At 42.4% G+C, this 23,254-nt stretch overlaps 1 protein-coding gene across 1 annotated transcript; it reads right to left on the reverse strand.

Annotated features, from left to right (window-relative positions):
- Positions 1-931: 931 nt before the first annotated feature.
- syt11a (synaptotagmin XIa) lies at positions 932-21,863 on the reverse strand. Its single transcript, XM_080786755.1, has 8 exons — positions 21,709-21,863; positions 14,811-14,976; positions 14,296-14,408; positions 12,906-13,103; positions 12,229-12,494; positions 10,853-11,080; positions 8,464-8,584; positions 932-6,387 (listed from the first exon to the last, which is right to left on the reverse strand). Exons 1-8 carry the CDS (start codon positions 21,749-21,751, stop codon positions 6,077-6,079), a joined length of 1,446 nt encoding a protein of 481 aa, XP_080642881.1. The 5' UTR covers positions 21,752-21,863; the 3' UTR covers positions 932-6,076.
- Positions 21,864-23,254: the final 1,391 nt, after the last annotated feature.

Here is a 23,254-nt window from a genome sequence, read left to right on the forward strand (position 1 = left end):
TCACAATAATCCAGTTGTTAGGGCGTGTTTGAGGATGACCTAGAGTCCTAGACCTATAGAGCAAGGTTTCCCAAACTTTCCAGGCCACGATTTGTATTTGAACTGGACCTCCCATACCCTCACAAGCACACAATTGTAAAAGCATTGCATTTAGTTTGACCATGACCGCGGTTCCACTGATGAATATGGTGAAAGTAACCAAATGCACTGTGCTGACAGTAGACAGACAGCAGGCCAGAGCTGTATAGACAAGACTCTTGGACTTGAGTCCACATGTCTGTCAGAGTCTTGCTATGACAGGCTCAGGACTTGACCTGGACCTGCACCAAAATACTTCAAATCATCTGTCTTTGCTTACATCTCCACCAGGCCCAAGGCAGGAGGTTGGGAGACGTGTTTTCAGCCCTGTGTGTTTGTGCATGTGTCTGTATTAGGGCCTTTCCACTATGACCATAAGATTTTGAGCATGGTGCGGTTTGGTGCGGTGGAGAACCAGTTCTGCTGGTGTTTACACCTCATGCAAACAAACCACTTTACCTATCAGCAAAGTTATTGTGCACAGTAAGGCAAGGAAGTAAAAATTATGAAGAAATGTATGCTTTGGATAATGATCAGCAGAAAAAGTATTACATGATTATTTTTCCTCTCCTGCTCATACCTTAATCTTTAGCCTCTCTCTTCTCACAGAAACTACAAATTGGTGGAGCACACCCACAAAAAAAATCACCCGTTTCATTACTAGAGTAGACAATAAAGCGGATTCTGATTATTTCTAATAAGTTTGGGTAAAACATGCTAAAACATTGGTTGGTCCTTTTTTCTTTTAATTGACTTCTGATACTTGACCTGGCAGACTTAAGACTTTAATTCATTCAAGGTGAAAAAAGGAAAGACTCAAAAGACCAGCACAGGTTGTAATAAATGTTAACGCTTAGCCTTTATTCCATTGCAAGACTGATGTTTTTGTCATGTTCAAAAACATCAGACGTAATGAAACTCCATACCAAAGTAAGTTATGAAGTTCTCATCTACGATCATTGGGCTATTTAAATATTTGAGTTGAAATTTGAAGACAGCAGAAAGTTGGAAAAACATTTTTTACATCTACAAGTCAAATTAACTTCTCAACAGCTCATGGGAATATGCATCTCTAAATTCTGTGTATATTTGCCCAAATAAAAATAAACATTGCACAAATCAACAGCAGCAGACTTCACCAAAAGGATCTGAAATTTCTTTCATTTTCCTTCTTTTTTTTTTTGCATAAATAAAGCCACTCCTATTAAGTGCAGCATACATGAACGTGAAGCACAGTTATTTATAATGATAAAGAATACTTATGCACTTCACCCCTTAACCACTTAAACCCTATAGTACATATACTTTGTTGACTAGAGAACCCCTCAGCTCTATACTAGGCCCCTCCTGTTCCCTCTATACCAGCAATTTTCAACCTTTTTCATTCCAAGGACTATCTTACAGGTCCGCTATTCTTGTCGAACGTTGGCCCCCCAGAAGAGGGCCGCTATAAGGTTCATGAAGTCAAGTACATGAAATGCACACCAAAGCTTCTTATTCACATCATATTATGCATACCTGACATGATTGTTTTGTGATAGCTCGGACACGGAACGCGTGAGGAGGCTGATTATTAGCGTGGTTTATAGCTAGAACCTTTTTTTTTTGTCTTTGTTTTTTAACTTCACTTGAAAAGTGGAGTCAAGGGTCTGTTTGTACCTCAAACACAGGCATGCATCCATGAAGCTGGGCAGCTCATACGCAGACAAAGCGAGATGTGGATCTTCAATGACTTAACAGTGTGTACAGTCCAAACCAAAACGTCACTTTGATGGCCTTGTTGTTGGCAAGTGAAAACAAGTTTGACAGCGTTACGAGTGACGGCTGAAGGTGAAATGGTGCATGCGGCTGCACCGTGAAACATAATTACAGCATTATACTAATAAACCATTGGTTCTCAAACCTCTTCATTTCAAGGACCCCCGGTTTTATATGTATCAGGCCAAATGGACCCAACCCCATTTCATACGATTTTCTAATTTTGGGCCCCCATGCTGTAAAATCCTAACTCACGAGAGTGCATAAATGCAACCAAATGTAACCTTACTGGTCTATTTCATTCCATTTGTGCACTCTCAGAGTTACCAGAGGTTCACTTTGAGAACCACTTGTTATAAAAGCACATTTACAGTAATGCAGCTATACTGAAACAAAGCACACTCACGGTAAGATTGTTTTACCGTCAAATTCAGAGTAAAGCTGTTTCTAACAGTAAGGGTACCGTAAACTAACAGTGTTACCAGTAAGTTACAGCAAAGAAAATACAATAAAATACCTAACAGTGTGCCCACTAAGCCTTTTTATTATTATTTTTAATTGGTTTTATTGGTTACCTTCGCTGCTGACCAAGCCAGAGTCGGGGGTCAAGGACAAGTTGAAGGTGAAGGTGAAGGGCTTTGGGCAAAGCAATAAGGGCACCAGAGTCCTCATAACAGACACAGGTTCCTATAACTGTCTAAAACCTGACACCCACACACTGAGTCGGGTGCAAATATTAGACCGGTGAAATGTCAAAACAGTAAGCAAAACCAATTCAGGGAAAGGAATTGATTGAGGTGACATCATCAGAGATCAGTGATTCTCAAATGTTAGAATTTCAAGGACCCCCAGTTTGATATGCATTAGGGTGATTAGGCCATCAGACACCCCCCCCCCCCTTTTTTATTTTGTTGAAGGGCTCTAGCCCCTTCTATATACAGCTTTAATGTTTGTGTTGTCTGAACAAACATTAAAAATGCCATTGACAATGAACGGAGAATTTACGTCATATGTGTCTGAGCAAATAGGCATATGTATGTCGGTGGGAACCCTTGGCCAATAAGGGACCACCATTCTTGATGATGATGTAAGATAATGTGTTCAGATCGTATATAGGTGCTACTACCATAATCCTCTTTGTCCCTACAGAGCAAAATCCGGATTCTCAATTTAACCCATTTTGGGCGGGAACCCCTTTTGGTGTTTTAACTAAGCATCATGTTATGCTTTAGCTATTGAAAAATAGCAGATCTACAAGCTCATAGCGTGCCACCGAGTGGCGCGCAATGAACTTGTAGGTCTGCTATTTTTGAAAAATCGTAAAAATGTTATTTATTATTATTATTGAGGAACCTAAGCCAAAGAGGAGCAGTGGCTCAATCGGAAGGTTGCCAGTTTGATCACCAGTGGCTCCCCTGGAGTGTCCTTGAGCAACACTGAACTGCTCCCAATGAGCAGGTTGGTGCATGCCTTCAATGTGTGAATAGAATGGGTGAATCTAATAGTCATCGTAAAGCCTTCTGGGATAAAGGCACCCTATAAATGTACCACTAACCATTCTTACTTACCATTTAATTTTTGTTTTTATGTAAATTGTATATAAGATGTAATGCTAAAACAAATAAACACTTTGTTCAGTGTCAAATAAAATCCATGTTAGAGAGGGAGAGCTTGCTTCAGCTCAGCTCCAGACAATAAAAAGCTCTATCTCTAGTTCTCCACACACCAAATCTATTGTTCCAGAGCCAGTTCTGAACTCCATTGATAGTGAGACTGATTGCTGTCAGCCTGAGTAGCACAATACTTTGTTGTTCTTTTTTTTCCATGACCCAGATCGATTCCATCATCCTGAAATTCAACATATACTATGTTATTCCTTCCGAGTCATAAAGCCTGGTTTATATATTATCTACAGTATCTATAAATGCACCATCTCTGTACGTGTGCACAGTATGTGTGTACGTCTGTAATCCACGTAACTCGAGAACCGTTTGCCCCACCGACTTTGACACACACGTTCCACACCACCACAGGCCTGGCCTTTTGTCCAGAACCAGCACTGAAGCCTCTGCCCAGGCTCTGGACAATTGGGCCCCTGCCCAGGCTCTGGACAGGGCCCAAATTAGCCAATTGACCACACCTGATCACCCCTAGATCTCCATATATGGAGCTTGCCTGTTCTGACATCACAATGGTGTTCTGACAGCGGCATAGACTCCATATTTGTGCATGCCTGACAAAGAACTCCATATATGGGCATAATAGGGACACAGACATAATAACTGGGTGGGGCATGCATTTCCAACTTGCATCGTTCCAAGTAGGCCAGTGCCCAAAGGAACCCGCTCTATAGTATACTATAATAGCCGACCTACAAGCTCACAAAGCGTCACAGCGTGTGGCATGTTGTGTTCTCCACATCATTCTCCGGTGCGCACGGCGGCACACGACTCAAGTCTTAACGCAGGCTTAAATTCCACCAAATCAGACAACAAATCTGAAATGTAATTCAACTTTAGAGTGTAGTTTCCTTTATAGCACTATAGTCTTTGAGGCAACAGACAAAGTTGCTAAAATTAGACTGGACACCCACTCGGCACAGGAAGCTGGCATCGCTTTGACAAGCACCCCGTGCTGAACTTTACAGCGCTTGTCAAAAACAGGCACGCTGCCTGCCGCCCCCAAATTGTCTAACAAACCAACATCTTGAACGCATGATGACAGGAAGGAGGAGGCTATACAAACCTGGAGAACACAGGCACATGGCACCCTCCAGGCACTTACACAACCGCACAGTTTCACCCCCAGTCCTCACACTGCCTATATGACGTCTGTGTTGTTATCAGAAGAGTTTGCGATAACATTTCAGATGAGAAATAGGCGTCGCCGTTGCTCAATATTGATTCATACAATGTGAAATGAATTGAAAACAGAAAGCAGCTTTTCATTCCAACATTGCAGTCAAAGGTTTCTTAATTAAATTCAGGGGCAGAAATATGTTTCTTATCAACAATACTAGATGTGAGCGTTGTCGACAACATATGACAGTGTCAAGTACTAAATTATGTTCAATTTCTAAATATATTAGTATTCCCACCTTGGAATATGTCAATATATGTATGTCAATATAAATGTTATCTTTTTTTACTACATAGGTCAAATTGAGAACTTATAGACCCTGCTTATTCTTCTGGTGTCACTGTGTGCTAAGCTCCGATCCTATGGAGCTAAATGTGTGCCTGGGGCGTATATGCTCCTGGAGTGCACATTTATGTGTCCGGGGTGTAGCATACACTGGCGTGAATATGTCCCTTTGGTCTCGGCCTGCAGCACCCCCTATAGGACGAGGGTGAACCATTTTTGAAGTCTACCGTTTCCCTCAAAATCGAAAATACAAAGAGATAAGAGTAGCACATGTCATATTTTATGGTACCATAGTGTTCTCAAAGTGTTTTTTTCTTCTTCTTCTTTTCTTTTCTTTTATCCTTCAATGGTTTAATCATGCAATATATAGTATGTATGATATTACAGGTGTGTGGATTGTTGCCTTTGTCTAAACAGCCCGTGAATGTGCAACTGTAAAGAGGGGGAATTACCCATGGATACCGTGTCTACATTACGTAATATTAAATTGCATGTTAATACTCATGTTTTAAATGGTTATACTGGTAGTCGCTAGTCATTAATTTCAGAAAGTCTCGTCTTGTTTGTTTGAGTTTGGGAATGGTTTGTATATTTGGGATGATTTCCTGGACTTTGATGCTAAGGTTGATCTGTGCATTCCGCATGGGGGTTCCTTCCAACATGGTATGGTGTATAATTCCAAGAGGGTGCAAAGAGAACCAAATGGACCCATGTGGCAGAGGCGTCATTTCAGGGAAAAAGTACTTTAGAAAAAAATAAATGTTTTAAAAAGTTTTTTTCCCCAGGTTGATAGTGGTCCATGAATGTATGGTTGCAGACAAGAAAACATGTCTATTATCACATGTCACATATACAGCAGATGGACAGGTGCGGATTGAGATGCACTCTGATTAATGTCCACAAAATGAATGAATTTTAGGTTAAATTCAAATACTTGGGGGTGACAATTGCCATCCAGAGGGATCACAAATGACACCCCTGGCCACAAGGGTCCGTTTGGTTCCGTTTGCGCCCTCCCAGAGTTAGACAAACACTCAATCAGATTAGACAACTTTGAGGCTTGTGGCGTATCCTCTCTGAACCCCGCCGGGCCTCCTCAATATTCGTCCATGTTGTGCCACTTGGCGATCTGCCGCCGCGGGTTGTCGCACACCTCCCGCCAGTGGGTGACGCCCGAGGGCATGGGGCTCTGGCCGCCCAGCACCAGGCGGCCCATGACCTCGTTCTTGGTGGTCCGGTCGAAGTCGACCACCAGGAACTCCACGGAGATGTCAGCCAACAGCTCGGCGGGCACCTCGTAGATGAAGGACTCGTTGAACACGGGGTTGAGCGTGCACTTCTTCACGTGCGTCTTCTTCTTGGCGATGCGCTTGCGGCCGTAGTAGACGTTCACCTTCACATAGGGGTCTGCGGGGAGAGGTGGAGAGCTGCGTTAGAGCAGCGGGGTTCCAAAGCGTTTGCGGCCCACCCATCTGAGTAGTTCACCCCAAGAAATTACTTATTTTCTATCAATTGCACACCCCATGAAGCCTTGAATTCATCGAGATTGTTTTGTCTTTGTTGCATTCCTGAGTCAATAATTTGATGACCGGGTCACTCTTTGAGTCTCCTACCAGGTCACTCTTTCAGTCTCCTACCAGGTCACTCGTCACTCTTTGAGTCTCCTACCGGGTCACTCTTTGAGTCTCCTACCGGGTCACTCTTTGAGTCTCCTACCCGGTTATCAAAGTCTCCTCTTTGAGTCTCCTACCGGGTCACTCTTTGAGTCTCCTACCGGGTCACTCTTTGAGTCTCCTACCCGGTTATCAAAGTCTCCTCTTTGAGTCTCCTACCGGGTCACTCTTTGAGTCTCCTACCGGGTCACTCTTTGAGTCTCCTACCCGGTTATCAAAGTCTCCTCTTTGAGTCTCCTACCGGGTCACTCTTTGAGTCTCCTACCGGGTCACTCTTTGAGTCTCCTACCGGGTCACTCTTTGAGTCTCCTACCCGGTCATCTAATTATTGGCTTTGGAATGCGACAAAGACAAAATAATCTTCATGAATTCAAGGCTTGCATGCAGGGGTGTGTACTTGATAGAAAACAAGTCATTTCTGGGGTGAACTAATCCTCCGGTCATTTGGACTCAATGCTGCATGCATTTTCAGAGCCTTCTTGTTTCCCGAGCCATATGTGGCCCATGATTATAGGGCAGGAGCCTATATCCTGTTTCTGCGAAGCGGCTTGATACAATCCCCTGCCATGATGTACAAGTACAACCCCCTGGACATGACTCTAATGTCAATCAACCAGGAGTCTTAAGGGCTGTATTTTGCGTGTCTTAAGTTCCAGGTCTTATTCCTTAACCTAAATGTCTCAATGGAAGAGTAGACAGACCACCTCCAACCACTGCACATGTACTAGTTACATTGCATCAACATACTTTACCATACAGATTGCTTAAAATAACCTTTTATTCATTACAAGTATAAAACAAAATGATTTGCTAATGTTGTTGCTAATGTCAGTTAAGTTGAGCAGATCATGGCACATAGATGCTGTGATCTATATTGTAGCTTGGACATTATTGCAATGACTTCTCTTCTTCAGGAGAGGGAGACAAAGACTGTAAAACCTGCAGATAACGTGTAGCTAGGTTATAGCTTTAACTATACAACCCTCTGCAGGAAACCAAACTGCTCTCTGTTCTAGAGTTTCATGGTATATTCATGAAAATCTTGAAATCATGACTAGGACGTTGACCATGAAATGTTTAACTTAGAGTAGCTAAATACATTTACTAATTTCTTCTCCAAATTGACTTATTATGCCAATTAATTCCTCCCCACACATTTCTGTGTTGCCAATGCTCTCTATAGAGGGTATGCGCGTGACATCATCACCAAACCCGGAAGTTATGCAGGAATGCCTACTGAGTGGCAAAAACTACTTTCTGGCCTTGACAGCCCATACATCCAAACAGAAAAGTCCTATCTGATTGCATTAAACGACTTTAAACAATGTTAAACTCACTTTGCATGTTGCTTTGCCACTCAATGTGCCACTCGATGTGCCATTCACTTTAAGCATGCGCATACCCTCTATACTGGCTCAACTGCCAGTGAGGACATACTGTGCCTCCGCTCTAGGCTACTTTCCGTCCTTCCCCGAACAAGGATATTTGTGTTCATATAGACGGCCTACCTGGATGCACTGTGGTGAAGTAGGCTATTATTTTATGGTTAAACATGATTCTTAGAGAGGTTTAAATTAGGAAAAGATTCAGATTGGGGTTAACATTAGGATTAGTAGTTCAGAGGTCAGGTTGTACTTGTAGGGGTTACGACCTGAGCTACACCAGATTTCTACTTAGATGTGTCACACACCGAAAAAACAGACAATCCACAAGCTCACAACTTGTCGCAGGTTATTTGTAAATCATCATCAATGAATTATTGAACAGCCCTGGACGTGTGTGTGTGTGTGTGTGTGTGTGTGTGACTCACTCCCACAGAGTCCAGAGATGTCCATGTTGGGCAGGTGTTTGGCCTTCATCACCATCACATTGAGCCTCTGAGTGACAGGCTGGTAGGACACCGACACCAGCAGCTCCCCTCGACTGACACACTGCGCGCGCACGCACACACACACACACACACACACACACACACACACACACACACACACACACACACACACACACACACACACACACACACACACACACACACACACACACACACACACACAAACAATACAATACAAACAAAAAACGCGAAACTAGTATTGAAAAGTGATGCGATGTGTTTTGATGAGCTTCACTATTCAAACAAAACAGTAACAGTGTAATATTTACAACCTACCATATAGAGGGCAGGATGACTGCTATTACAAAGGATATCTATACTGGAGATGGTCCTGAATAATTTCTTATCATTATAAAATGGTCCAATAATAGGCTACATCGGTTCTTCCATGCTCCACTTAAGCCTACGTAACTTACTGTGATAGACAAGCTGGCTTGTGCACGTGCGAGTAATCCCCCAATACACACAAAGTGGTTATTTCAATATTTTTCTCCCAGTGTCAACCTATCTTCATATACTTGGTCCTCACTAATGCTCATTATAATATGGTAATGTTTTTTTACATTTTTACCCCTAAAAAGCCCATGTGTAGGCCGGTTTCCACAGGCCTCCTAGGAGACACAGACCGTGTAGACAATGGTGGGTCGGTATGAGGTGCTATAAATGTCAGTAGGTATGAGCCAAGTGTCTCACCGCCAGGAAGACAATCCAAATAATGTCAGTGAGCAAAAAACAAAAAGTCCTGGCTCACAGAGGATGGTACACACAGAGTATAAATGATGCTTTATGGGTTTCCAAATATCACAGGGTGGGGAGTGTGATGCTTGGTGTGTGTTGATGTAGCGAGGAATTTTAGACACGTTGCACAAAATCATATAGCTAATCATAACAAATGTCCACCATTCTATATACATTTGTTATGTGTATTAAGTGGTGCATGCATGGGAACCACAGTCATTTACAAACTACGAAACAAAGTGTGTCGTGCTGTTGAGCACCAAGTCTACCACAGGTGGATTAAGCGTCAAGTTGTTCTTTAACCAATTAAGACCTGAGGCTTTTCTGAAAAACGTATGTTGCCATATCAGTGCTGCTCAAACCTTTTCATGTCAAGGACCCCCACAATTATAGGCAATTATATTTGGCAGCAGACTGCCATCTCAGATGCTTTAATAATGAGTTAAATTGAAGACAGTCTCCTGTACATTCTCAAGTGTAAATAATGATAAGAAACAAGCAGGATCCTGAGCTGTTTCCATGTTACTGTTCTCGTCCCTCTCTCCCCCTCCTCTCCCCCTCCTCTCCCCCTCCTCTCTGTCTGTCTGTCTGTCTGTCTGTCTGTCTGTCTGTCTGTCTGTCTGTCTGTCTGTCTGTCTGTCTGTCTGTCTGTCTGTCTGTCTGTCATCCTTAAAGAGCTGTCATTCCTCCTCAGCTCCCTGTTGTCTCCATAGAAACACTTTGAAGCAGAGCTCTCACTGAACCTCACAATGCAGGCGAGAAATGTGTGTGTGTGTGTGTGTGTGTGTGTGTGTGTGTGTGTGTGTGTCTGTGTGTGTGTGACTGTGCGTGCGTGCGTGCATGCGTGAGTGCATGCGTGAGTGCATGCGTGAGTGCATGTGCGTGCCATGTATATGTCTGCACTCCGCAGTCCGCACACATACAAATGCTGTATGTGACTCATATCCAAATCCATTTGAAAAGTGATGAAAAAACCCCAGCAAAAAAAGGGTCATAAAAACTGTCTGTCTGTCTGATTAGAAAGAAGAAAATAAAGGCAGGAGACAACACTATTTGTTTTGGTTTTTCTTCTTATAAATTATTTGATCGGCCCAAAACATAGTGTTCATTGTCATGATTTGTCACGATCCGAGTTGGCTTTGTCCGCGGCGTAACCGTCTTTAAATAAATACTTTAAGAAAAGCCTATGGGCAAAATGCATTGGGATTCATTTCCTGGGCCACTCGTCGTTCTGAAAGAGGGTGGGACTGCGACGCTCTATAGAGCCCTGAGGGACTATGGTCAACCATAAGGGGTTTGAGTAGTAGTAGTATTTTCTGTCAATTACACACCCCATGAAGTTGGGGTTCTTGTCACCTCATCCTAAGCGGGGTCATCGGTCAGCAGGAGACTCCGCCAAGCATCAAATTATTGGCTTTGGAATGTGACAAAAACTGAAAAATCTCCATGAATTCAAGGCTTCATTGGGTGTGTAATTGATAATTGATCTTCTGGGGTGAACCACTCCTATAAGTGATTCATGTCCTTGGCCCACGCTGTGACAGACGTGAGTGTGTGTGTGTTGTTGTACCTGGATGTGTCTCTTGGTGATCTGCTGGCTGATGTGGACGCGCCCCGTGCTGGGGTCCACGCCGGCCAGCGGCACGGCCACCTCGCCGATGACGTCGTCGCGGGCGAAGCGGTCGAAGCTGAGCACCAGGAAGTGCAGCGTGAGCTCGGGCAGCGAGCTGTACGCCACACCGTAGAAGGTGAACGTCTCGTCGAACACCGGCTCCAGCGTCTTCCTCAGCACGCGGGTCTGAAGATGGACACACATGAGTTAGTCAAAAAGAATCCATTCAGCAATGTATCGCGATGCGGCCATGCGCGGTTCTGCATCCATCCAGCAACGTCACATAATCAATAATCAAAGCCTAAATATAATATATAATTATAATAATATTATATATAAGGCTGTACCCTATCCCTGTTTTTAGGACTCGAACTTCGGCAGGAAAGTAGCTTGTTTACAACTGAAATGCCCCCCTGATTATTAATAACATCTAAACATGTAACATGTAAACACAACATGAACATGAATGTTCGGGGACAGCCTTAATTATATATAATATAATTATAAATAAAATATGTTGTTCAGTATCTGACTGCTTGTATTGACTGATGAAACTTTTGCCATGTTGTGCAAATATAGAAAAGTGTGAATCGAATCGAATCGAATCGTTACCTGAGGGCAGCGTCAATGCACACCTCTACTTTGGGCATGTCGCTGCTAGGTTATTCCCTCAGTGTCATTTGCTTTTCACATATTTTTTTTTTGCGTTTTATCCGTTTGATAATGTTTATTAAAGAGATCAAAGTCAAAGCCCGGTCTTGCCTGTTCTCAGCGGCTTTACTGGCTCTTGGATCTTGCATTCTAAAGCTTGAGATTTATGTTGTGTCTGACATCAGTGCATATATGTGCATTTGATAGCAGCCCCAAGGGTTGTAGGTGAAAACTCACCCACCCATTAGGCAACTTTAATATACAGTAGGATGAATGAATGAACGATTGAATGAATTAATTAATCATTAATGACACATTTTAAGAAATCATGAAAATAGCAACGCCTTCTGAGCTTGTAAATCGGCTATTTTTTTTAAATAGGGCTTAAGTGGTCTTAAGTCTTAAGGAGCACTGCACCCATTTTCAACCTTATCTTCATAGAATTGGGTGTGCCTAAATAAAAAATGTCTGTCTTCTCACTCCGTCTTGGCTTCTTCAGACACCTCAGTGTGCTCGAAATATCACTCCTGTGCATGTGACATTTCTAATAAAGCCATTGAAGGGTAGCCTGGCATTAGCCAGACTGATAACGTGGATTCACCCACACGTTGCTCCACGGCATCAGTCTGGACTTCGGAGAGGATGAGAAATTAGCCTGGCGTATAATAAACGTGAACGCTCACCTTCACGCGGTGTTTCTTCTCGGGCAGGATTGTCATCTTCACGTAGGGGTCCGAGGTGCCCGCCTGCTCGTCCACGGCCGGCAGCCCCTGGGCTCCGATGACGGTCACCACCAGGGCCTTCTTGGGGAAGGTGTAGTCCACCGCCAGGCTGAGGGTCCCCAGGGACGCAGGCGGCGTGCCGGAGGCCGAGCTGTCGTCCGGACCCCCAGGGGTGAAGGGCGACGCCGTCTTACTGGCGCTGCAGCTGCTGCTGCCGCTGCTCAGGGCTGTCACCAAAATCACCACGCTTTAGTTGACGATTAATTAAAAAATAATAGCCATTACCGGTATAGTTCAAATAACAATTATCGTCACTGTCCAGTGGAAACCTTGTATGTCCAAAATTGTTACTTTTCAGGAAATGGAAAATAAATCCTTAAATTTAGTCACAAGCTCTTGTTGATAACTGGTCCAATATTTATACATAAGAAAAACACAGACACACTTAACCATTTCCACTTTCAGTTAATACATACAGAGAAAATAGCCAATGGAAACAAGGAAACAACAAACAAGTCCTCAGGACTTTTTTGTGTTATCCATTTAGCCTTAATGTCCGACTGTACCTCGTGCTGTTTACATTTCTGACTAATAAAGTATTCAATCAATCAATCAATCAATGGTTCTGCCAGGCTTACCGCTGGCGCCTCCAGAGCTGCTCTCCAGGCAGCAGTAGTCGGCCCTGATGGGCAGCGCCCGCTCTATCAGCGGCTGGCCAGCAGGGGGCACGTGCAGCCGGCTCATCTGCAGCGGGGCCGCCCCAGCTTCCACGTCCACTGGCACGGTCCTTCCTCTGCCTCCCCGCTCCCCGCCGCGACCCCACTCGCCGCCGTGGCCTAGGGACGGGCAAATAACCCAAAATATATCAAGAGCTGACATTTAGAGCCAAGAACCGACTTCGTCTTTAACCACTTAAACCGGGTTGACCGGAGTCCCTCTCGGCTATATGATACTGACTTTTCTGTTTTGTCTGGGGAAAACGTTCACTTCGTTACGAGTCACAATGCATCAATCTGCTATTTTCTGCAATAGATTTCCCCACAATACGGATGCTGTGGTTATTGAGAAGCAAGGTGTTTTTTTGATAATTGTTTTTTTTGTGTATATTGGCATATCAACGTGAAAGCCTTCTAATTCATTTTTCTGCCAAGATCTACACACATCGCAAAACACGTCACATTGTAAGCTTGTAGATCTAGCATTTTCACTATATGTTCATTGTAATTGTAATTGAGACAAAACGTTTGAAAGAAATTATGATTTGAAGTCGCCCAACCTAGGGATGGGATGATATGGAAATTCAAGATAATTGGGCCAAATAATGATTGTGATTAATAATGATTGTGATTAACAACATTATTGCGATAATCAATAAGCTTAAAACTCTGAGAATGCAACTAAAAATATACATGTATTTGGTTGAGAAACTAATATTTGTATTGCCTCAAAGGACACAATTTTGGCAGCCAGAGTGCAGCCCGCCTACTACAGAACTGTATCCAGTCATTTTCACACATACACACATGGACAGTCAGACTGTTTCCATATCCGCTGTTTATCTCTCCAGACCGCAACTTGGCAAAAGCTAATTGATCCTAGTGTAGGATGGAGGGAATCGCGAATTTCACAAATTATGGTGAATTCTCTGTGATATTATCTATTGTAATAAATGATCATTAATTTGATAATGATAATAACCTATACATAGAATTGACATAGCACTTTTGTAAATACTCAAATCTTAAAAGGGGGGGATTTGGATTAGGTAGTGAATGCTACTCTCAAAAGGTGGGTTTTGATTGTGGTTTTAAATGTGGCAAGGGGGCATATGGTGTAGTAGTATAGTAGTAGTAGTATGTAGGCTATAGCTGATGGTAGTACACTGTAGGGTTTCACAAAAACAAAGAAACCTTTCTAGGCATAAAAGATCCGAATAGATATGAAGGCACGAGTGAGTGTTCTGAATCAAGACATAAACCTATGTATTGAAGGGGGCGATGGGTCTCTCAGAAATGTTAGCATTCCTACCGTGGCCTCCTCCATTGTTCCGGGACTTCCCGGCTCGCCGGCCGACACGCACAATCTTCTTGTTGCTAAGCGTCTCCGGGTAGATGCTGATGCCCTTCAGCATGTGGATGAACCTGTAGGGTGGGCAGTCACCATTACAACATCTAAGTTGACCATTAACTGTTTCGAATTAATTGTGTTTTTGTCACTTGAACATAGGGACATATGAATACAACTTGAACTTGTTTGTTTTTTTAGACTTCATGAGCACAGATTGCACAGGGTGGATATGAGAGATAACTTAAATATTCAAAGGAATTATAGACACAGAATAATTCTGTATACTAAAATATATATAAAAATAGCAGAAATAGATCTAGATACAAGCTTACAACATGTCACAGTGATGACACAGTGTTGTAAGCTTGTAGATTAGTAGTTATTTCTGCTATTTTGAAAATTGTTTGAATGAAAATATTTCAACATGGAAACGATTATGACGATAATTGCCATGTAATATTGTGGGACAGGCCTACCTGTAAGGCGGGTCCACGGGCGAGTCGCACGGTCCCGACTGGAGCTTGTAGCCGCCCGTCAGCTGGCGGTAGCGGCGCTGGCAGCATGTCCACAGGAAGACCGCCACGGTCACCGTGACGACCAGGACCCCGGCGCCCAGAAAGCCGGCCAGCACCGGTGACACCGCTGTTGTGTGGGTTTGTCGGAGGACAGAGAAGAGGATTCGTTAGAGAGACGCACATTAAATATGATTATTACACGGCTTGCTGAATGCTTTTCCTCGCTCCTTTATATCTAGCCTCATGCTTACGTATGTAGATAGGCTATTAACGCCCTACTTGATCGTATAGCATAAAAGTGTCAAAAGTAGCAGATTCTCAAGCTCTAAACGTTTTTCATAATGTTTGTCTCTTTCTTTTACTTACATAATATTTGACAAGTTGGCCAATTTGATATTAAAAAGGTCTAAAAAGGTCTCTAACTTTGAAAATGTGCAGATAATCTGTATACACTATATATGTTAGTTTGTGTACTGTTTACTGAGAAAACAATGTTGCACATTCAACCCATTCTGAACGGGAACCCGTTTTGGTGTTAGCATCATGTTATGCTTTAGCTATTGAAAAATAGCAGATCTACAAGCTCGTAGCGCGCCACTCGGTGAGCTTGTAGATCTGCTATTTTTGAAAAATCGAAGAGTCGACTGACATTTTTTAGAATCTGATCTCAGGTCAGAATGGGTTCATCAGACCAGTGTGTGTCCAGTGGAAACCTCGTATGAATCTGATCTCAGGTCAGAATGGGTTAAGCTAATCATCTGCAGACCCCCAAAACGTATTTGGGGACCCCCTGGTGGTCCCAACCACCAGTTTGAGAACCACTAGACTATGTAACTCAGGCGATGGCCATGAAATAAGAGAGATAATATACAGTGTGGCGTCACTGTTGGAAAGTTAACTTGGACAGGATGATGTAGAACGGACATGACACGGTTTGGTTCATTGGCATTCTGTGGCTCAACAGAAATAACACCACTGCTCTCTGGCTTTGTGTACGTTGCCATAGAAGCAGTTGCTATAGAAGCGGAAGTGTGTGTGTGTGTGTGTGTGTGTGTGTGTGTGTGTGTGTGTGTGTGTGTGTGTGTGTGTGTGTGTGTGTGTGCCTGTGTAGCTAATCTCGTAAATCGCTGCACCAATGAGAGTCACATTTTGTGAACACACTACCAGCGTGTGTAGAAGTACCTCACTTTTTCATGTTTTATACTTACTTACACTAAAATATATTTAACATTGGTTTTATAATGGAAATCAATGTCACAACGTGTCACATTGCAACATGTGAGATTGTAGACCTGCTATTTTCACTACAGGTCTATTTGAAATAGGTTAGTAATGTAATACGTTTGGGTCCGTTCACATAGTGGTTCATTAAAACTCAAAAAAGAAGGATGAAATGATGAAAATGATAATTGAACCGAATGGGACAAAGAACAGTAACAATCACTAAACACAAACAAGCTAAGACAAACTCAGTCATCTAGCAAACAAAATATGGATGCCTCCATGACGCATCGCTCCAATGAAGGTGCCAATGAACCGCCACGGCCAATGAGGTATCCATCTACATTCATAATAGGCTATTTATGTGTTTCCTGATCATCCTGGTCTATAAAGAAACTGAAGCTGACCTGCTCACAGTCAGAGGCTGTAACTCTCCTCAGCTATACACACTCCACTATTAGTGGATATACTATGGATTGAATTGAACAGATTTTAATGGACTGTTTTCTTTTCCTTTAGGCTGCAACCTCTGGGGTGTACTACTTAAATACTTTAGTCTGGAAGGTTTATGTTGGTGCATTTATTCCCCCTCCCTATACCTTTGTTTAAATAAAAATCCTTACTTAAAGAGAGTCTATTGTTTGAACACAGCCGCTCTGTCTCTGCCTCTTGGTGACGGTCAGCGCTCACACACACCAGTGGTTAAAACTATGACCCCATTATATCCCTTATTCATTTTTATAAATACATTTAAGGCTTTCCATGCAGAGCAAAGCCTTGTTTTCATTCCAAACTGACCAGTGTGTGATCCCGTCTAGGCCTACGCCACAATTCTATGAAGTGGTTTCCGGTTGGCGCAGCTTTGTTTTTGTTTCCTCCAACCAACATGCATGCCGAAATCGAGTATTGTAGTCGCATTACGCATTGGAATAAAACATGGATATACCAAATGAAAAGAAACGATTATACCAAACAAACAAAATGATGACGCCTCTAACAGAAAGGAATACTTTGGGAGTAGCACTTTTGGTTTCACTTTTCACCATGATTTCAGTCCGCCTGACAACACAAAGTTATTATCCTCTCTAGATCAGAAAACTGGAAAACGACTTAATCTCATCCTAATCCTAATCTAATCCTATACACCAGATCGGAATGTTTGAATGTTTGTAAACAAGCTGGTATTTACGGGTAGAGTGCCTCTGGATATTTTCACAATATAAACTAAAGTGGTCAGGCACATTACCTATTATCTTCGTACAGTGGATATTAATAACAACATAATATATAATAGTTAATAACAATATCAGAACTGTCTTGTACTTGCTCCAGTGCGATGCTGCAGGTGTTATCTACCCAAAAATACATAATAAAATATGTGGTGATGTCATGATGATTATCTAGTTCTTAAGAAATGTCGGTAAAAAGGAATACTCAATAATTGGAATGACCAATGTGGAAAATGATGGCACATTTTTGGTAGCACATTTTTCCCCACTAGTACAATTACACATTTCTTGCATCTGAAAAACATGTGTGGACATTGCATTTATTGATGCTGGTGTGCAAGCAAGCACTTTCTTGTATCATGTTTGGCGAACGACCTGACTGAAATACCTGATTACTTGGACTTTAACAACCATGTTTACTTCAATTATTTAAAAATGTTAAAACATTGCCAACCTACAAACTCATGACGCATCGAGATGAGACGCATTGTGAGTTTGTCATTTTTGCTACTTTTGAACTACACTATTTGTAACACCATAGGACATAAAAGTTGAAATATGGAGATACAAGCTTTCTACCCAATGCTACACAGTGGATGTGCAGTGCTTGTGGCGTTATTGAGAGAATTCGTCCTCCTGGGGCCTAGAAATCTGTCTGGTTGTTCTGTCCTGTTGTGCCAGTTGGGGTGGCCTAAAGAATAATAATAACACCAGCAGGCCCAATGGCTTACTGGCCTATTTGGAAGAATATCAGACACGCTCATCCTATACAAATAATCACAGTCACCAATCACCATGGTGAATGTTCAAATGCTCAGATGCTAACGTGTTCAAATCAGGTAGGCCTACTAGTCATTCGGAGTAAACTACCACCTCTGTGCTGTGAGACAAAGGAACAGCTGTCTCATGGGACACTGGATTTACCTATGACAGCTCAGGGACCCCCTCCCCACCCCAACCCGACTCACACGCCCGCCTGCCTCAAAAATAGCAAAAGTGCACACTGCATTACTTGTGATGACGCTTTTGTGTGACACTGTAGTATGATCAAGTAGGGCGTTAATTTAAGACAAAACACAAAAAGTTAAAATATGGAGATAGGAGGTTTCTGCCAGACAGAAACGACAATACTGTACACACAAAAGGAATCCTGTGGATCTCAGCATCCCCATGGGAACGATGTGGCTCCAATGTGGATCTCAAACCTCATGTGACCAGCCTGTGAGTGTGTGACGTAACTCGTCTAGTGTACAAATGGAATGGGTCCAATTGGTTCCATTTGATTTGAGAACCAGTTCTTATTCTCTCTTTAGTTCTTCAGTTAGTTTCAGGCACTGTTAATGGTTCAATAAAGCATCATTTTGACAAAGGTGCTGTGGTATAGCACCTTTATGATAGTTGCTATAGGTTCCCTTTATTATTTGGAGACACCTGACCGCTTTTAGTGCTATTTAACGACATTGTGTGTACTAGTGTAGTGGCTCTGGTTCATTAAACAAAATGGTGCGAAAATAGCACTAAAAGTGGTAATTTATCTGCACACACCAGTCACCTGCCTGTGTCTGTTCTTTCTCTCATTCCATTCATGACATGCAGTATTTTTCAGGTGGTACAGCAGTCAAAGTCACAGCTATAGCAGAGGTAACTGCAGGGCTAAATTTAGGAAAACGGCATGCTTTTGGTTCGTTTGCTGCAGTTATAGAGCAGAAAACCAGTGGAACTCAATTCCCACTCATATCAGAGAAAGTATTCAAAAGAACACTTGAATCAGTGGCTCAAGACAATGTGATCATTGATGTAAATCGCAGGTTCTTAAACCTTTAACATTTTCAAGGACACCCATAACTCTGAGAGCGTACTGTACAAACGGAACCATGCATTTTGATGTTGTATTGGTTTGAACTCTGCCCAGAGATTTGCATATGCAAATTGACTACACAGCTCTCTCTGGCCCAAGTAACACTTCTATTGTGCACTCCTGTTAAATAAACAAATACAATTTGTGATAGAAATTGGCATGGACCCCAACACCCCCCCCCCCCCCCAACACACACACACACACACACACACACACACACACACACACACACAATATGGACCTACCAATGTGTTTGTACCATATGTGCTAAACGTCATACACATAGGTTTGATTCTCTACTGGTTCTGCTGCAGCTTGGTTCAGGCACATATTAATGTTTCTATAAAGCACCATTTGACAAAGATGCTGTGTAGGCTACTTCACTGTATACTAGCACCAAAAGAGATTCCCTATATGCTTACAAGCCAAGCTGACCTTGTAGTGTTTAACCTCAACACACATACTGTATCTGCTGGTCTAATGCTAGGTGTATCTGCATAGATATAGCTTGATCTTTGTATGTTCTCTTTGACATACCGGTACTTATTTATTATATTGAATGTCTATTTTTTTCTTTCTTTCTTATGATCATATATAGACGTTAATGCCAGATTTAGCTGCAGTGTAGCTGTTGCAATGCAGTGCTTCTGTAATCCACGCAATAATGAAACAGTATGAGTTTGGATAGACTGTGCATTAAGTCCAATGTACTGACCTTACAAAACCATTAGCTCAACCAAATGTTTTCTGCTGCAGGGGATCAATCCAACTATTAATGATCCCTAAGTAGACTGATTTTTCTGTATCAAAGGCTCTCAAGTCTGTGTCCAGACTATGGTCCAGACCCCCAGTGGTCCTTGAGTGTGTTCCAGGGGGTCCCCAGCTAAATTAATTGTATAATAGTTCATCTTCACCAGTAATACACATACAAGAGAATGTACAAAAATGTATTTTTTGAGTTCCACTCTGTAATCTCTGTATCGATAGATAGATAGATAGATAGATAGATATATTCCGTTAGACCAAATTACAGACCATATCAGACCAAATAAAACATTCTTAGACTGGGCCGTACCAGCGATAAATGACATGACTTATTGATGGCTGTCAATTCTAACATTCTAACTATGTTACTGCAGGCTATAGCCTGCCTGACATGTGGGCTAATTTCCATATAGGCCTATATTACTTACTGGATCTAATCTAATGATGAAGACATGATGATAATAGAGTATGCGTGTGACATCACCATCAAACCAGGAAGTTATGTGGGAACGCATACTGAGTGCCAAAAAAAATACTTTCTGGCATTGACAACTCATACATCCAAACAGAAAAGTCCAATATGATTGCATTAAACGATGTCAAACGACATTAAACTCACTTTGACACTCATTTTGCCACTCGATTTGCCATTCACTTTATGCATGCGCATACCCTCTATAGGCCTATACATAAAAAGGACATTCACTCATTCAGATCATGTTTGCAGCGTCAGTGTAGGACCGGTTCTGTGTTCTGTTCTGGCACCCTGACAAAAACTCCACAACAATGGACTGTGGGTGGGATGAACACACACACACACACACACACACACACACACACACACACACCTCATAATCATAACCAAATTAGCCTCAGAGGGATGTAGGCAGGCTTACTATATAGGCTAGCCTACCACACAGATCAGTAGGCAACACAATCAATCACGCAACTGCGTCGCTCGCCGACCAGACGCGGCGGCGACGCCTTGACAGCTTGTAGATCTGTCCTTTATTGCTACGGAGTTAAACCTCAGACAGGCACTAAGGGCATTACGTAACAGAAAGCGTTGTAGGCCTACGTACTGTACAGTGTCGTCTCCAGAATGGAAGCGTTGTTATGGCCCTGCAGGCAGCAGGCTGACACAGCAGCACGCAACATAACATTACATGACCACACAATAAATTACTTATTCATAATCATAATCTATAGGCCAATAATGGATGATGATATAGGTCCAACATTTATCCTACTTTATATCCTAGGCTGCGATGCGCATTTTATTTCTTCTGCAGTCTATTCTAGTTTTTTTATTTTATTTTATAGCCCAATTCATTTCTTTATGCATATAATATGATTAACCAGATATGGGTATAGTATAATTTAATGTTTATCGCCAGGACTAATGCTATAATAAGTTAATAATAAGTGTTTAAAACGTATTGTTTTGTATTGGATTCTAATATCCATATGTAGGCTACCGCCTTCCGCCTGCCCTATACCACCAAGCGATGTGGATATAGCTTATCACATGGATGACCATGACCATGATATCATATAGGCTATGGCACAAATTGCGAGACAAATTGTAGCATGACAACACAGAGGCTATACATTAATGGCAATACATAGGCTACACCTCATAATCACATGGCTCATATATCTAAACAATAGGCTACTCAATCTAGAAGCATATTAGACACAATCACAGTGGATGAGCATCATAAAATATATGGCTACACGGTCGGGCTATTATTATTAGGTCATTTTAGAAATACAGCCTACTCACCATATGCCGGCTTCAAGTTGGTTATCTCAGCCTGGTCAGCCATGTTGATGCTTATTTGCCTGCGGTGTCGTGTCAATAATTAAAACATGTGAGTGAATGAAAGAAGACAGCGCGGGGGTTATTTTATGTCCATGGATGCTGCTGGGTGTGGTTCATGGACGGCATCATCATCATCATGCACTGACATCCTAGCGGAGAAATGAGCGCTGTGGCGCCCCTGTAGTCCGGAGAGGAGCGCAGGTCCACTGACGATGCTGGAATGCGTCTGTGTGACAGCGTGTGTGCGTGTCGTGTGTGTGTGCGCGCGCGCGTGCGTGTGCGTGTGTGTGTGTGTGTGTGGGTGAGATTGTTTTTGGGCCGGGGCCGTCCCTCTTTCTTGTTTAGGGCATTGTATTGGTTCCATAGATTATTTTGGAAACAAACACCACAAACGTTGAAACGTTGCATGCGGTGATGCGGTACGAGTCGGACTACAACGAATTTTCAGATGGAGGTCCACCTCCACCACCAAATACATTTGAGGTATTTTGACATTTAAATGAAAATGGCACCGACGGTGACCGACCCCCCAAGTCACTGACTGTCCAAATAGATCTTTCTGCCTTTTGGCTTTCTAGATGTTCTCCCAATTGTCCGTCGCTTAGTTTCAGCATACGCAAATAAATAAAGTCAAAAATACTCTTCCTGGCCGCCGAATCAACTACACCTGCGGCGCTAGATTGACAGTCACATGACACCTAATTTAAACACCTGGCCAGGCAGGCCAGCCTTGGCCTCTTAAACGGTTACCCATGAAAGTAAATAATTTACATGTTACGAAAGTTTTATATAAATACAGCATCTAACCAGAAGATTTTCAGCCACAGGGACGCTGATATTCAAGTGATAATGATGAATCTTTCAGACGTTAAGTCAAGAAAAGATCGAAACAATGAAGTAATTTCCACTACACGGGGAGTGACCTACATTTATATCCAATTGTTGTAAGTCCTATTGAAATTCACTAGATGGCGCCACTGCTACATAACATGGAATAGGCAATAGTTTGGGGCAGAGGTTCACACAAACGCACCCCTGGTCTGAGTGGTCTCTAAACTACCTCCCCCTGGCCAGCCGGGTCGCCTGATGAAGGGGAACTGGTTGGAATAACGTGTTCAGTTCGTGTTCAGTTCGTGTTCACACACTACGTGAATAACGTGTTCACACACTACGTCCGGCCGGGGAAACTGGAAAAAAAAATGGTTTTCAAAATCATGGGTGAAAAATTATATATAAAAAAGGTCAATGTTTCTGTCACAATATCTTCATTAACCATCATGACACAAATTATTAAACAAAGAGAGAGGACATAGTTGTACAATAGTAAAAATATTCACTGTGTAAAAAAAGGATAGTGACAAAGCATGTATTTTTCAGTTCAAACGCTACAAACATGAATCGATGCGCTTCCGTGTTACTTTTGACTGACTGACACTGAGCTATATAAAATATGTTAACATATAGAACAGAAGAATGTGCACCATTACACCATATAGTCTATTTATGT

This window comes from Protomyctophum bolini (assembly GCF_963924005.1).
Source record: "Protomyctophum bolini genome assembly, chromosome: 17".
Taxonomy (NCBI): Eukaryota; Metazoa; Chordata; class Actinopteri; order Myctophiformes; family Myctophidae; genus Protomyctophum; species Protomyctophum bolini.

Bases quoted from the DNA above. Each gene is read 5' to 3' on its own strand.
- syt11a (XM_080786755.1), bottom strand. From the start codon at position 21,751: ATGGCTGACCAGGCTGAGATAACCAACTTGAAGCCGGCATATG. The intron at 12,495-12,905 runs GTAAGCCTGGCA...TTTTGGTGACAG, and splicing joins CAGCTCTGGAGGCGCCAGCG to CCCTGAGCAGCGGCAGCAGC. The intron at 11,081-12,228 runs GTGAGCGTTCAC...GTCCATCTTCAG, and splicing joins AGAAGAAACACCGCGTGAAG to ACCCGCGTGCTGAGGAAGAC.